Consider the following 12,527-nt stretch of genomic DNA (forward strand, 5'->3'; position numbering starts at 1 on the left):
CCTTCATACTTTTGTATATACCTGCTTAGTAGGGCTTTCGCGCCCCCCCCCCTAAGCGGTGTTCTTTTTTATACAAAGTCAGCTTATTGCCCCCACAATCCGGGTCCTCATTTTACCTACCTCGGAAGGATGGAAGGCTGAGTCAACCTTGAGCCTGGTGAGATTCGAACTTGCAGTAATTGCAGGCAGCTGGTGTTACTTAACAGTGCTTTAGTCTGCTGTGCCATCAAGGCTCTTTAATGGAAGGCCTATTATGACATGGGAAGGAAAAACATTTTTGGAACGAACAATATTGGGGTGGGGGGGAATCTAAAACTGAAAGCAGTCAAAACTTAGAAATTTATTTTTCTCTCCCTCTCTCTTTTCTTCTCCCCTCTGCCTCCCCATCTCTTCCTTTCCCTTCCTCTCTCCCTCTTTCTCTCCCATCTCTTCCTTTCTCTTCATTCTTCTCCCTCTCTTTCCCTTTCCTTCCCTCCTTCTCTTTCTTTCCCTCTGCCTCTCCATCTCTTCCTTTCCCTTCCTCTCTCTCCCTCTCTTTCCCTCTCTGTCCCTCTGTCTCTCCATCTCCATCTCTTCTTTTCCCTTCATCCCTCTCCCTCTCTCTCTCCCTTCTCTTTCTCTCCCTCTCCCTCTGCCTCTCCAACTCTTCCTTTCCCTTCCTTTCTCTCCATCTCTTTCCCTCTGCCTCCCTCTCTCCTTCTCCCCCTCTCGCTCTCTCCATCTCTTCCTTTCCCTTTTTCTCTCTCCCTCTTTCTCCCTCTGCCTCTCTCTCAATCCCCCTCTCTCTCCTCCCTCTTTCCCTCTCTCCCCCTCTCTCTTTCCCTTCCTTTCTCTTCTTCCTTCTCCCTCTCCGTGTCCTCCTTTCCCTTCTTCTCTTTCCCTCCCTCTCCCTCTGTCCCTCTGTCTTTCCCTCCCTCTCTTTCTCTCTCCCTCTCTTTCTCTCTCCTCTCTCTCCCCCCCCCCCTTTTTCCTTTCTCTCCCTCCCTCCACCCTTCTCCCTCTCACAGCCTGGGTGAAACTAAAACTGGCTACTGAACCTCAGTACTTCATTCCCGAATTGACCGAAGAAGACCGGCGGATGATAGAACGGATGAAGAGGGAGCAGCTTTCATCTTCTGGACAAACGGAACATCTGGAGGTAAAACCCAAAACTGGGGTGGGGGGTGGGGACAATTAAAGAAGCATTGAGAACTGGACTAATAATAGGTTTTTGCTTGCAGGAACCTTTTCCCATCAGCAATTTTCTAAGTAATGAAAGGGGGGGAAAGTACATATGTCTTTCCAATCACGTGGCTCTCATTCAGATGATATTTCCATCTAACTAAGTATTGTAAAGTTCCGCTTAAAGACGTCGTATAATTCATAGCGTCTCTTCTGATGTTGCTCTTGTCTGTTTCCAGCCTAAGCTCAGGACGGCTGCGACGCTTGGGCTGGCCCCGGGGTGAGCTTCCTGGCGTGGTTTTCCGGCGTGTTTTGAAGCAGGCACACGAATGCCTCCCTGCTTGCTTGCTTGCTTGCTTTGTCTTTAAACTGCTAGCCAAAATTCCCTGTCGTAGGAGGGGGCTGTATCCAGCATGGGAACCTCTGCATGCTTCTGAAGAGGGGCTTTCGGGCTCTTTGACTGACGGCTGTCCAACCTTTTTCTTTGATTGATGTGGTTCTCGCTTTTCTTTGTGAAAGCGAGTGGAGGCAATATTGATTACTTTTGTACCCTTCCTTACATACATACATACATACATACATACATACATACATACATACATACATACATACATCTCCTTCCTTCTTCTCCTTCCTTCCCTCCTTCCTTCCTTCTTCCTTCCTTCCATCTCCTTCCTCCCTCCCTCCCTTCCTTTCTTCTCTCCTTCCATCTCAATGCTTCCTTCCTTCCATCCATCCATCCTTCCATTCATCTCCCTCCCTCCTTCCTTCCCTCCTTCCTTCCTTATATACACACATACATACATCTCCTTCCTTCCTTCTTTCTTTTTTCCTTCCTTCCTTCCTTCCATCCATCCATCTCCTCCCTCCCTCCCTTCTTCCATCTCAATGCTTCCTTCCTTCCTTCTTTCTTTCCTTCCATCCATCCACTCCCTCCCTCCCTTCTCTCCTTCCATCTCAATGCTTCCTTCCTTCCTTCTTTCTTTCCTTCCATCCATCCACTCCCTCCCTTCCTCCTTTCCTTTCCTTTCCTTCCTTCCTTCCTTCCTTCCTTCCTTCCTTCCTTCCTTCCTTCCTTCCTTCCTTCCTTCCTTCCTTTTCTACAACCGCCCATCTCAGTCAATGACTGTGGGCAACTTACAATTCACACACACACACGAACACCACAAAAAGAATAAATTGACTAGAACATTCCAAATTAAATATCCATAGCAGTGAGAGACTTGGCCAATGTAGTCCTCAACCACATGCTCAAAATTCAGGGGCTTGGCAGCTGGTTCCTCTTTATGACCGTGGCAGTGTCCCGGTCATAAAGAGGTAGAGAGAGAAACAGACAGGAAGGAAGGAATGAGATGGATGGATGGATGGATGGATAGATAGATAGATAGATAGATAGATAGATAGATAGATAGATAGATAGATAGATATTGAGATAGATATCAAACTGGATGGATGGATGGGCGGGCAGTCAGATAGGAAATAGAAAGATAGAAAGTAATATAGAAAGAAAGGTAGATATAGATGATAGAAATAGGTATAGATAAATGAGATCGATAGATGAGATAGATAGATAGATAGATAGATAGATAGATAGATAGATAGATAGATAGATAGATGAGAGGGAGGGAGGGAGGGGGGTATCTATTGCGTGGAACCTTACTTCATACTTAAGTGATCAGTAGAGGGGGCGGGCATAAGTGTACTAATGTGCCTATTGTCATTGTATTTGTCTTTTATTCTTTTTCTTGTTTTTGTTTGACAAATTCTAATAGATCGATCGATCGATCGATCGATAGAATCTTTAGCGTTAGGGCTGCAGAGAGAAATTGGGTGCCTTGGTCTCCCGAGCTCACTTCCCGCTAAGAAAAATGTCGAACCCAATCGAAAGGTTTAATAACAACACCTCAACATCTTTATTTATTATCAGCGTTGGCAGGTGAATTAAACCAGCTTTCCGGGCATGACTCACACCAGGGCCCCTCTCCTGGCATGCAAGGTGTAAAGAAATCATTCCAATTGTGCAGCCCTAGCCTTGTGTGTTTTCTCCTGGGAAACCTGCCAAGCCCAGTTGCCTTCCAGTCTTCAGTTCACATAATTGTTCTATTTTGTAGCATCCTTTGTGACTGCTTTGTTTTTCCTTCGCATCTCACAGACTTTTTTTTTTTTTTTAATCTTTACGCATCTGATGTGTGTTAATCACTTGGCGGTTATACTATTCTTTTTGGAAAGCAAGCAACCATTGGAAACCTTTGGTTTATTTTATTTTGTTTTAAATATGGCACCTAACTGGTGAGAATTAAAACGAAATACCTAGCCACGTCTGTTTTATGCAGCTCTTCACAATCTTTTCAGCTTAATTTTTGTTTCTTTTTTTGTTGGTTTTGCGCCCTGATGGCATCTTTTCACAATTTTGTCCCCAGAAAGGAAATTGAATCTACCACCGATTCCCAGAAGATAAATATCTACTTCTACAAGTCCTTAAGATTTCTGGAGAGGATTTAAATTGGGATGCTTTATATCGTCATTAATATTTATTTAATCTGTATCTTGCCTTTATTATTTTTACAAATAACTCAAGGCGGCAAATATGCAACATACCTTCCTTTTCCTCCTCCTATTTTCCCTCAAAACAACAACCCTGTGAGGTGGGCTAGGCAGAGCGAGAATGATCGGTCCAAAATCATGCAGCTAGCTTTCATGTCTAAAATGGGACTAGAACTCATCATCTCCTGATGATTGGCCCAAAGTCACTCAGTTGGCTTTCATGCGTAAGGCAGGACTAGAACTCTCGGTCTTCTGGTGATTGGTCCAAAGTCACCCAGCTGTCTTTCATGCCTAAGGCGGGACTAGAACTCGCCATCTCCTGGTGATTGGCCCAAAGTCTCTTGCTTTCTAGCCCGGTGCCTTTACCACAAAGTTGCTCACAATGTCCCCAAAATCTCTACTTCTCTGAGAATTTGGGGGTAAATGAAAAATTCAAGTCACCCCCCCCCCTTCATTTTACTTTACTTACTTTACTTTTATTTGATTTATATACCGCCCTACTCCCGAAGGACTCAGGGCGGTATTTTGCCAGATAGGCATTAAAAACTCCTATTTAAACGCAACATACTCTGGTGTTTTTATCTGCACGTTGTGAATCTCTTCCTTTTTGAATTCTGAATTAGAACCAGCAGTGGAGAAGCAGCGTCCAGAGACTTCCAAACTCCAACCCGGCTGCAATAGTAGAAGCGGGCTCCTTGCTGAACCCAAGAGACCACGACCTGCAAACAGCCCTTCAGAAATATGGTTTGCAGCTAGCCAAGTTCTCCGGGGAAAATGCAGCACCTGCGACGGATGGCACCTTAACAGCCGAGCCAGAGGTTAAACTCTCTCGCAGTGCCCAGATTCCTGACTCCGGCCAACTGCAGCCACTTCCCGGTAATGCCTTGGACTCCAAAGCCAGTTCTCACCTTCCCTTGGACACACATCTCCAAAGCGCCTCAAAGGACCCCGCGAAAGAGGACGGGAACGTAGCAGCCCCGCTGGAGGTCTCCGAGAGCGCCACGTCCGTCGAAACTGCCATTCAAATCACCTCGATCACTTTCGCCTCTCGGAGACGGTCACCTTCTCCCGCTTCCCGCGTCCCCCGGACCCTCCTTGCTGACATTCATTCTCGTGATCCCATATCTCCGGAAATCCGGCCTGCGAACCAGGAACGGCCGCAGTTGGATAACTCACAGCGGCAAAGTTACCAAGCTCACCCTTCTGTCGGTGTTGCTTCTGCTCGCGCTTCCAAGGAGAAAGTTGCATCTCCATCTCCAAAAGTCTGTCCTCCTCCCCCCGGGTCTATCAAGGTGGCCAGGGATGACCCTCGCCGAGAAGATCTGGGCCCTTCCCTGGAGGAATCCCTGAGAAGAGGCGTCGAACCGAAGGACCTCGTTCACCAGACGGACGAGGACAAGCCTGCTTCGGATCCAGCTCTCGCCGAGCAGAGGCGATATGCAAAAACGCTGGATGATATTTACACATTCAACCCGGAAAGTTCGGCGGCGTTGCCTCCGCCAAAGACGGGTGATGTGCGTCCCCAGAATTGCTCGGCAGCTGAGGCCAGAAGTGCTCCGAAGCCCCTTTTTCCTGAAGGGAAAGAAAAGATGTGGAAAAGAGAAGAATTGCCTACTTCTGATTCCTATTTACACAAGCCCTCGGCTTCCCTAGATTGTATTTCCACAGCCGTGCCAGTGTCGCCTACGTCGCCCACCAGGAAAGCCCTTTCTGGTGTCCACCTGACACTCTCTCCAAAGCGTGTGGAATTGGACCTTTCAGGACCGGTGGACGTTGGTCCAGAAGGGAGAGAGGTCGTGGTTCTGAAGCCAACCGCTTCCGAGGTTCCCAGTTGGTCCTTAGAAGCTACCTCCAAGCCCACAGAATCTAAGCGAAAGTCTCCAGGATCCTCATACTTCCCCCGAGAGGCATCATCTCGAGATGTTCCAAAGGGGGATAAACCAGCCCTACAGCACGCTCAAGAGCCCCGGCCAAGCCGAGATCGTGTAGCAGCAGACGCTGGGACTCGGACTTCAAGGGCAAAGGACAACTTGAAGACGACGGCTTCTTCCCAAACGGAATGGATGTCTTCAGATGCCATCACTCAAATCACAACAGAAAGCCCCGAGAAGACCACCTATTCTGCCGAAATCTTTGTCACTGCTGAGAACGGGGAAGCTCCTTATCCCAAGAGTCACAAAACCCCCAACGACACAGTGCTCAGTATCTCCAAGATCTCAGTTCTGGACAGACCAACCGGAGGTGAGAAATGCTTCTCTCTCTCCCCCTCTCCTTCCCTCCCTCCCTCCCTCCCTCTCCCCCCCTCTCTCTCCTATCTGTCTATCTATCATCTACTTACCTATCTATGTATCATCTATCATCTATCTACTATCTCTCTCTCTATCATCTGTCTGTCAGTCCATCCATCCATCCCTCTCTCTCTCTCTCTCTCATCTATCTATCTATCTATCTATCTATCTATCTATCTATCTATCTATCTATCTAATCTAATCTAATCTATCTATCCTCTCTCTCCCTCCCGACAAGCCAAGTCAAGGTGGAAGCCAGTTCCATTTAACAACCATGTTATTAACAACTGCGGTGATTCACTTAACAACTGGCAAGAAGGGTCATACGGTGGAGACAACATTCCCTTAACCAATACCCCTTCCTGGGGATTGCAGCCCACAGCCCCCTATTTGTGTCAGCTTCTGCCTTTTGAGTCATTCGACCTCTGCCTGCCTAGGAAAGCTCATTCCGGCTTCCTTGCTTAAAGCATCAACAGACAAAGTCCGCAGCCCTGACGGTGTCTGGCTTTGGCTCAGAGGTGGTTGATTGGTGTCGATAGCTAGCAAGGAGCCGTTACGGGTTTTTTCTTTCCTTTTTTGGCTGTTGCCTTGTCTCTTTCGAGTGGTATCAGAGTTTCTTACAAAAATCAAATCCAGAAGCACACACAAATAACTGATTCAGCTGGATTCATTAACTTCTCTTTATATACACAATAATACAGGAAGATAAATGTTCACTACCAATTTAGATTCTTCTTTCAACGTGGCAGAAGTTACAGGCAGAGCACAAGGCAGGGGAGAACAGTTAGTTTCATTTCAGCAGAGCAGACTAGTTTCATTTTAGATCTGAGCACAGAGCAGGCAAGCAAGTCCAGACTTGTTTAGTTTCAGTTTCAATTCTCTGCACAGACTCAGAAGCTGCAGACTAAGACGTGCCCTGGCTCCAGTCTGCCTCAGCTCCCAATTGGCTGACTTAGTTGCTATGCCTATTCATTGGCTGACCTTGTTACCACGTCTCTGCCAGTTCATGAATAATCTGACAAGTGGTACGTCAGTGTTGTTGATCTCGCTGTGCCTGTCGACGGCCGCTTGCCAGCCCTCCGGGAAAAACACTCTGCTTTGGAGCCTCTTACAGTAATCTGACTCCGGCTTTTCTTTCTTCAGGCCGGCCATTGGTCCTGCCCTACAAACCTCCCGGCTGCTCGGAGGTGTATTACGTTCCCTGTGGAAAAGAAACCTTGAGAATCTCGCGTGTCCGGTCCGAGACCACCGTGGAGAGCTCCCATTCAGGTAGGTCGCCTTCCGTTGACCTCCAAGCCTCCCTCGATCTCTTGCATTTTATAGCCATGTCGATTTCTAAAACTAGGCAGCGGAGTTTGAAGAAACGGAGGCCTCGTTTTGGATGGATCCGCTGAACAGATGGGAGGTAATCTATACCCCTGTTGCATTTAGGTTAGAATGACAGTGTGGTTAATATGTGAGTATTTCCGGAGCTAGTCTAGAGAAAAGAAGGACTAGAGGGGACATGATAGCAATCTTCCAGTATTTGAGTGGCTGCCACAAAGAAGAAGGGGTCAAATTATTCTCAAAAGCTCCTGAAAGCAGGACAAGAAACAATGGATGGAAACTAATCAAGGAGAGAAGCAACCTGGAACTAAGGAGAAACGTCCTAACAGTGAGGACAATTAACCAGTGGAACAACTTGCCACCAGAAATTGTGGGTGCTCCATCACTGGAGGTTTTTTAAGAAAAGACTAGACTATAATTTGTCTGCAATGGTACAGGGGCTCCTGTTTGAGCAGGGGGCTGGACTAGAAGACCTCCAAGGTCCCTTCCAGCTCTATTTTGATTGGGGGGGGGAGGAAAGAAAGCCAGTCTCCATTTTTCTAGCCATCCTGCCGTTGAATTGTTTGATTTCCCTGCTTTTCCTAAAATGCCCGTCTCTTCCAAATCTGCTTTCTTCCTTCTTCAGCTTCACAGTCCCCCCTCCTCTTTTGAACAGAAGCGAATTAAAATCTAGATTAAAATGGTCACTATTTAATTCCGCCTAAATTTGAACACGGGCTTAGCCAACCAGGCCTCTGTACCTCTTCAGGGTCTCGTCGGTCTTTTACAGGTCGTCCTCGACTTACAACAGTTCATTTCAACGGTGGCAAGAAAGGTGGTGAAACAGAATAGTGGAGAATGGAAGGATTTCAAAATAGGAAATTGATTCCCAGAGGAAAAAATTGCAGACTACAGGAACCATTTGCACCAGTCTGGTGAGCCTGAGGACACAGATAAACCTCCAAGGGCTTCAAGGACCCTCTAAAAGGATGCAAATGACCAGCTGTGTTCTTGACCTAGGCTTCCTCAGAAAACATAAACCACAATCTTAGTCCTGCAAAACCTCTTTTATTTATACGGCTATAAATTACTTTCATTTATAGTCCGCAAGGCTTGATAAACAGTCTGTTCTGTCCCCGTACCACGCACACACCCAACCAGCCAGCCGAGGGTTAAATAACTCTTCAAACACTCAACGTCAGTGATAAGGAACTTGGCAGCAACTCCGTGGCTGCCTGCCAAGAACTTTTACTCCGATAACACAGACAAAAATACACACAGTTTGAATAGTCCAGTTTGTAATTAAATCCACAGCAAATAGGTGTTGTGTCCGAAGGTGCAAAGTGCCTCGCCAGAGATTAGCTTTGTCCGTCACAGAGTCCGAATGGCCACCACACTCCCTTTTATAGCCTGTGGGGTGTGGTCCAGTGACTCAGCTAATCTCTGGCACGCCTTCCCCTCTGCTGCGCACGCTTCTCCCTGCGCCTCTGGCGAGGGTCCAGCCAGCACTTATTTTCCTCGTCGCTGTCCACCTGTGGTTGCGGGGACGTGCTTGGCTCTGAGCCTATCGTTTGGCCTTCAGTGTCCTCCGGAGGCATTGCCAGAGAGGAGGGTCCTGGAGAGGGAGGCCTTGCCAACTCCTCTCCCTCACTCTCAGAGTCTGCATCTGTCGATTGCCCAGGCTCAGGCAACGGAGCCACAACACAGTCTTTTCAGAGGAAGGTTATCAACACCCACCTATCTTATGTGGAACGCTGCCAGAAAACTAATTTCCAGACGCAGGGCAAGGCCAAACTTGGCACAGAGTCACAAACAAAACTTTCAAATCTTGAATCGGCCAGACGAACTAATTGCTTCCTGCAAAAGCTCACCTCCCGTTCGCTTCTCTTTTATGTCTTATGGGAGGGGCCAATCACCTCCAAGCCTTACTCCCAAGTCGACCCTCCTTCCTTAATTGTTCTTGTCGTCTGGCAGCTCTGCGCATGCGCACACTGGGAACAGGCTGACACTGTTCTTCTGCCTCACTGCTGTCAGACTCCGAAGGCTGCACATAACTATCAGATGGCCTTGGCCCCCTTCTGCCTCCGATGCAGAGCTTTCCCCAGCCCCCAGGACTGGCCCACGTTCCTCCCCAACCTCCTCACTGTCCGACTCTGCTGCCAGCTCTGCTGGCCACAACAAGCTGTCTGCAAGGAATATAAATCCTTCCATTCCCCACTATCCTGCCAGAGGTGAAGAAGCTTCTTGCACGAGAAGCGAAACGTCTTCAAAAGAAAAAAACCAAGACAGTCCAGTTGCCTCCTGGAAAAAAAAAAGCCAACATGACTTGGATGACTGAGAATCTCTACAGACTGGAAACGGCTTTTGAGATGCGAGCAGGACCTACAGCCCTCCATCCTTCTCTCTCTGCATTAATATTATTCCACATTAGGGCTGTTCTGCAGCCTTTTTTGGCAGCTTAGCTTTTTCTGCTCTGTGTCTAATCCGATTTACTGCCTTTTTTTCTCGGCCTCTCTCTTTTTTCTGAACATTTGTCCCTGCGTCTTTCTTCCCAAATAGGCTCCAACGATGCCGTCCCTCCAGATTTCCCCCCGCAGGTACTGGGTTCGAGGAAGGATCATCCTTCGGACACAGCAATCGTCAAACACAAAGAGGGCATTTATAGTAAGAAGGCCGCCCCCAGAGTGGCCTGGATGGAGGAGAAAGCAGCGACGGCGGTCGGTCCCAGAGGTAATACGTTCCTGATGAGTTAGAGCAGGGGTGTCAAACTCGAAGTCATTGAGGGCTGCATCAGGGTCGAGTTTGACCTGGCCGGGGGGGGGCATGGCGGGGTGTGTGTGTCCACCTCAATATCACTCATGTCGGGGGCAACAGCCTCCTCCAGCGCTCTGCCAGCGGAAACGGAGCTTGGGAGGGCTGCGTGTGGTGTTCCTATTTCTGTTTCCTCTGGCAGAGCGCTGCAGGAGGCCGTCGCAGCCGAAAACGGAGCTTGGGAGAGCCGAATGCGGCCCTCCCAAGCTCCGTTTCCTCTGGCAGAGGCACCAAGGACCAGTCCCTCACTGTTTCCAGGGCCAGTTCTAAGCACCCTGCAGGCCAGATCCGACCCCCGGGCCTTGTTCTGCCCCAGCTACAGACCCCAAAGAACGCAGCACACACAAACTCTATACAAAGCTTATTTACTCAAAATAACTTAGTCTTTATCATTTAAAGGCTGTTAATGAACTGTCTTAACAGCCTACCAGAATTCTAAGATAAGGTAATCACAGTCTTACTAGAGTTGGCAGAAAGCCCAGAAGTAATTTTGCAGAGAATCCAAATATGAAGGAGAGTGAACTAAAGTTGTTTCCTGCAAATTGCCTCAGTCATCATCCTTCCTTAAATAGGCTAAGGGAGTGGCCAATTAGCCCCAAGCCTTACTCTCGAAGAGCCACTCCTGCCTTTTGGCAGCTCTGCACGCCTGTGCATCGAGAAGAGGCTCCTCCTCTTCTTCCTCTTCACTTATGGGAGCTTCTGGAGGTTCTGAAGGCCCTGGCTGAATCCCTACCTCTGGCACCACATCTTCTCCAGCCTCCTCACTGTCCGACTCGAGCGCCAGCTGCACAGGCTGCTGGCGCAGCACCACACCAGCCTCCTTGCTGTCGGAATCAGCTACTTGCTGCACAGGCCGCTGATGGGCCGCAACAGGCCTCGAGTTTGACACCCCTGATTTAAGAGCATCTTTAGCATGCTGTTTCTCCAACTTTCCCCTTTTAAGCTGGGTGGACTTCAACTCCCAGAATTCCCCCCCCCAGCCAGCGTACTTTGCACAGGTAGTCCTCAATTTACGACCGTTCACTTAGTGGCCATTTGCAGTTTACAACAGCATAGGAAAATAACTGACCGTTTCCCACACTTACGGCCGTTGCAGCATCCGTTACATTCGGGTGCCTGAGAGCTGATTCACGTTTAACGGACGGTCTCAGCTTCCCGGGGTCACATGCTCCCCTTTTATTTATTTATTTATTAATTTAATTTGTATGCTGCCCCTCTCCGAAGATTCAGGGCGGCTTTTTTAACTTTAACTTTTTTTTAACTTGTTAAAAAGTTTTGTAACTTTCTAACAAGCAATGTCAATAGGGAAGCCAGAGTCACTCAACAACAGTATTAAATTAACAACTGCAGCCATTCATATATTAATATTGTTTCCTGATTGCTTATTTGTTCCCTATGACTTATCATTAAGTGTTGTACCTTATGATTCTTGATGAACGTATCTTGTCTTTTATGTATATTGAGAGCGTATGCACCAAAGACAAATTCCTTGTGTGTCCAATCACACTTGGCCAATAAAAAATTCTATTCTATTCACTTAACAAATGTGGCAAGAAACGTCCTAAAATGGCCCCAAACTCACCTAACAAGTGTTTTTGCTTTGCAACATAAATTTTGGGCTCATTTGTGGCCGTAACTCTAGGACGACCTGTATTGGGTTTCTATAGCTCGGTCCCGTTTTAGAATTCTGTTCGCCCTTTCAAAATTCCTTTATCCGTCTTTCCCAGTTTACGCACCTTTGTGGGGCCTTGTGTTGTTTCTGTGTCTGCGGCCACCTACAAATCCTTCAATTGTGCAGCATTTGGAGAGTGGAGATCCCGGGCATGTACATTGCGAAACAGATTTCTGTTCTGGGATTGCCACCCTCCGGCCTCCAGGTGATCGGCTGGTTTTAAAAAAATAAAAAGCAATAGGTACTTAAAGAGGAAAGATGGTTGATGTGTGTAGGGTGAGTTGAGGTGATGAGGTCACAGTGGTTGCCTCAATGCCCCTGAGGAGTGTCAGGGAACTTTAGCAGGGGCAGAGTGGACACGGACAGCCTCCTGAAGGGTATGTTTCTTCAGCAAAATTGAATCAGAATAGAACTGGAAGGGACCTCAGAGGTCTTCTAGTCCAGCCCCCTGCTCAAGCAGGAGACCCCATATCATTTCAAACAAATGGCTGTCCAGTCTCTTCTTGAAAACCTCCAGTGATGAAGCCCCCACAACTTCTGGTGGCAAGCTGTTCCACCGGTTAATTGTCCTCCCTGTTAGGAAGCTTCTCCTTAGTTGTAAGTAAGTTGCTTCTCTCTTTGATTAGTTTTCATCCGTTGCTTCTCGTCCTGCCTTTTGGTACTTTGGAAAGTAAGTTGACACCCCCCCCTCTTCTTTGGGGCAGCCCCTCAAATATTGGAAGACTACTATCATCATCATCATCATC

General features: G+C 47.8%; 1 protein-coding gene across 1 annotated transcript in view; it reads left to right on the plus strand.

Annotated features, from left to right (window-relative positions):
• ALMS1 (ALMS1 centrosome and basal body associated protein) overlaps nt 1–12,527 on the plus strand; it is a 63,880-nt gene that overhangs the window by 27,337 nt on the left and 24,016 nt on the right. The window contains exons 8-11 of the mRNA XM_060687207.2: nt 1,008–1,138; nt 4,329–5,946; nt 7,137–7,262; nt 9,858–10,028. Of these exons, the coding sequence (XP_060543190.2) occupies nt 1,008–1,138; nt 4,329–5,946; nt 7,137–7,262; nt 9,858–10,028 (2,046 nt within the window). The remainder of the gene's footprint in view (nt 1–1,007; nt 1,139–4,328; nt 5,947–7,136; nt 7,263–9,857; nt 10,029–12,527) is intronic.

Source organism: Pantherophis guttatus, chromosome 8 (genome assembly GCF_059756535.1).
Source record: "Pantherophis guttatus breed Tessera chromosome 8, ASM5975653v1, whole genome shotgun sequence".
NCBI lineage: Eukaryota > Metazoa > Chordata > Lepidosauria > Squamata > Colubridae > Pantherophis > Pantherophis guttatus.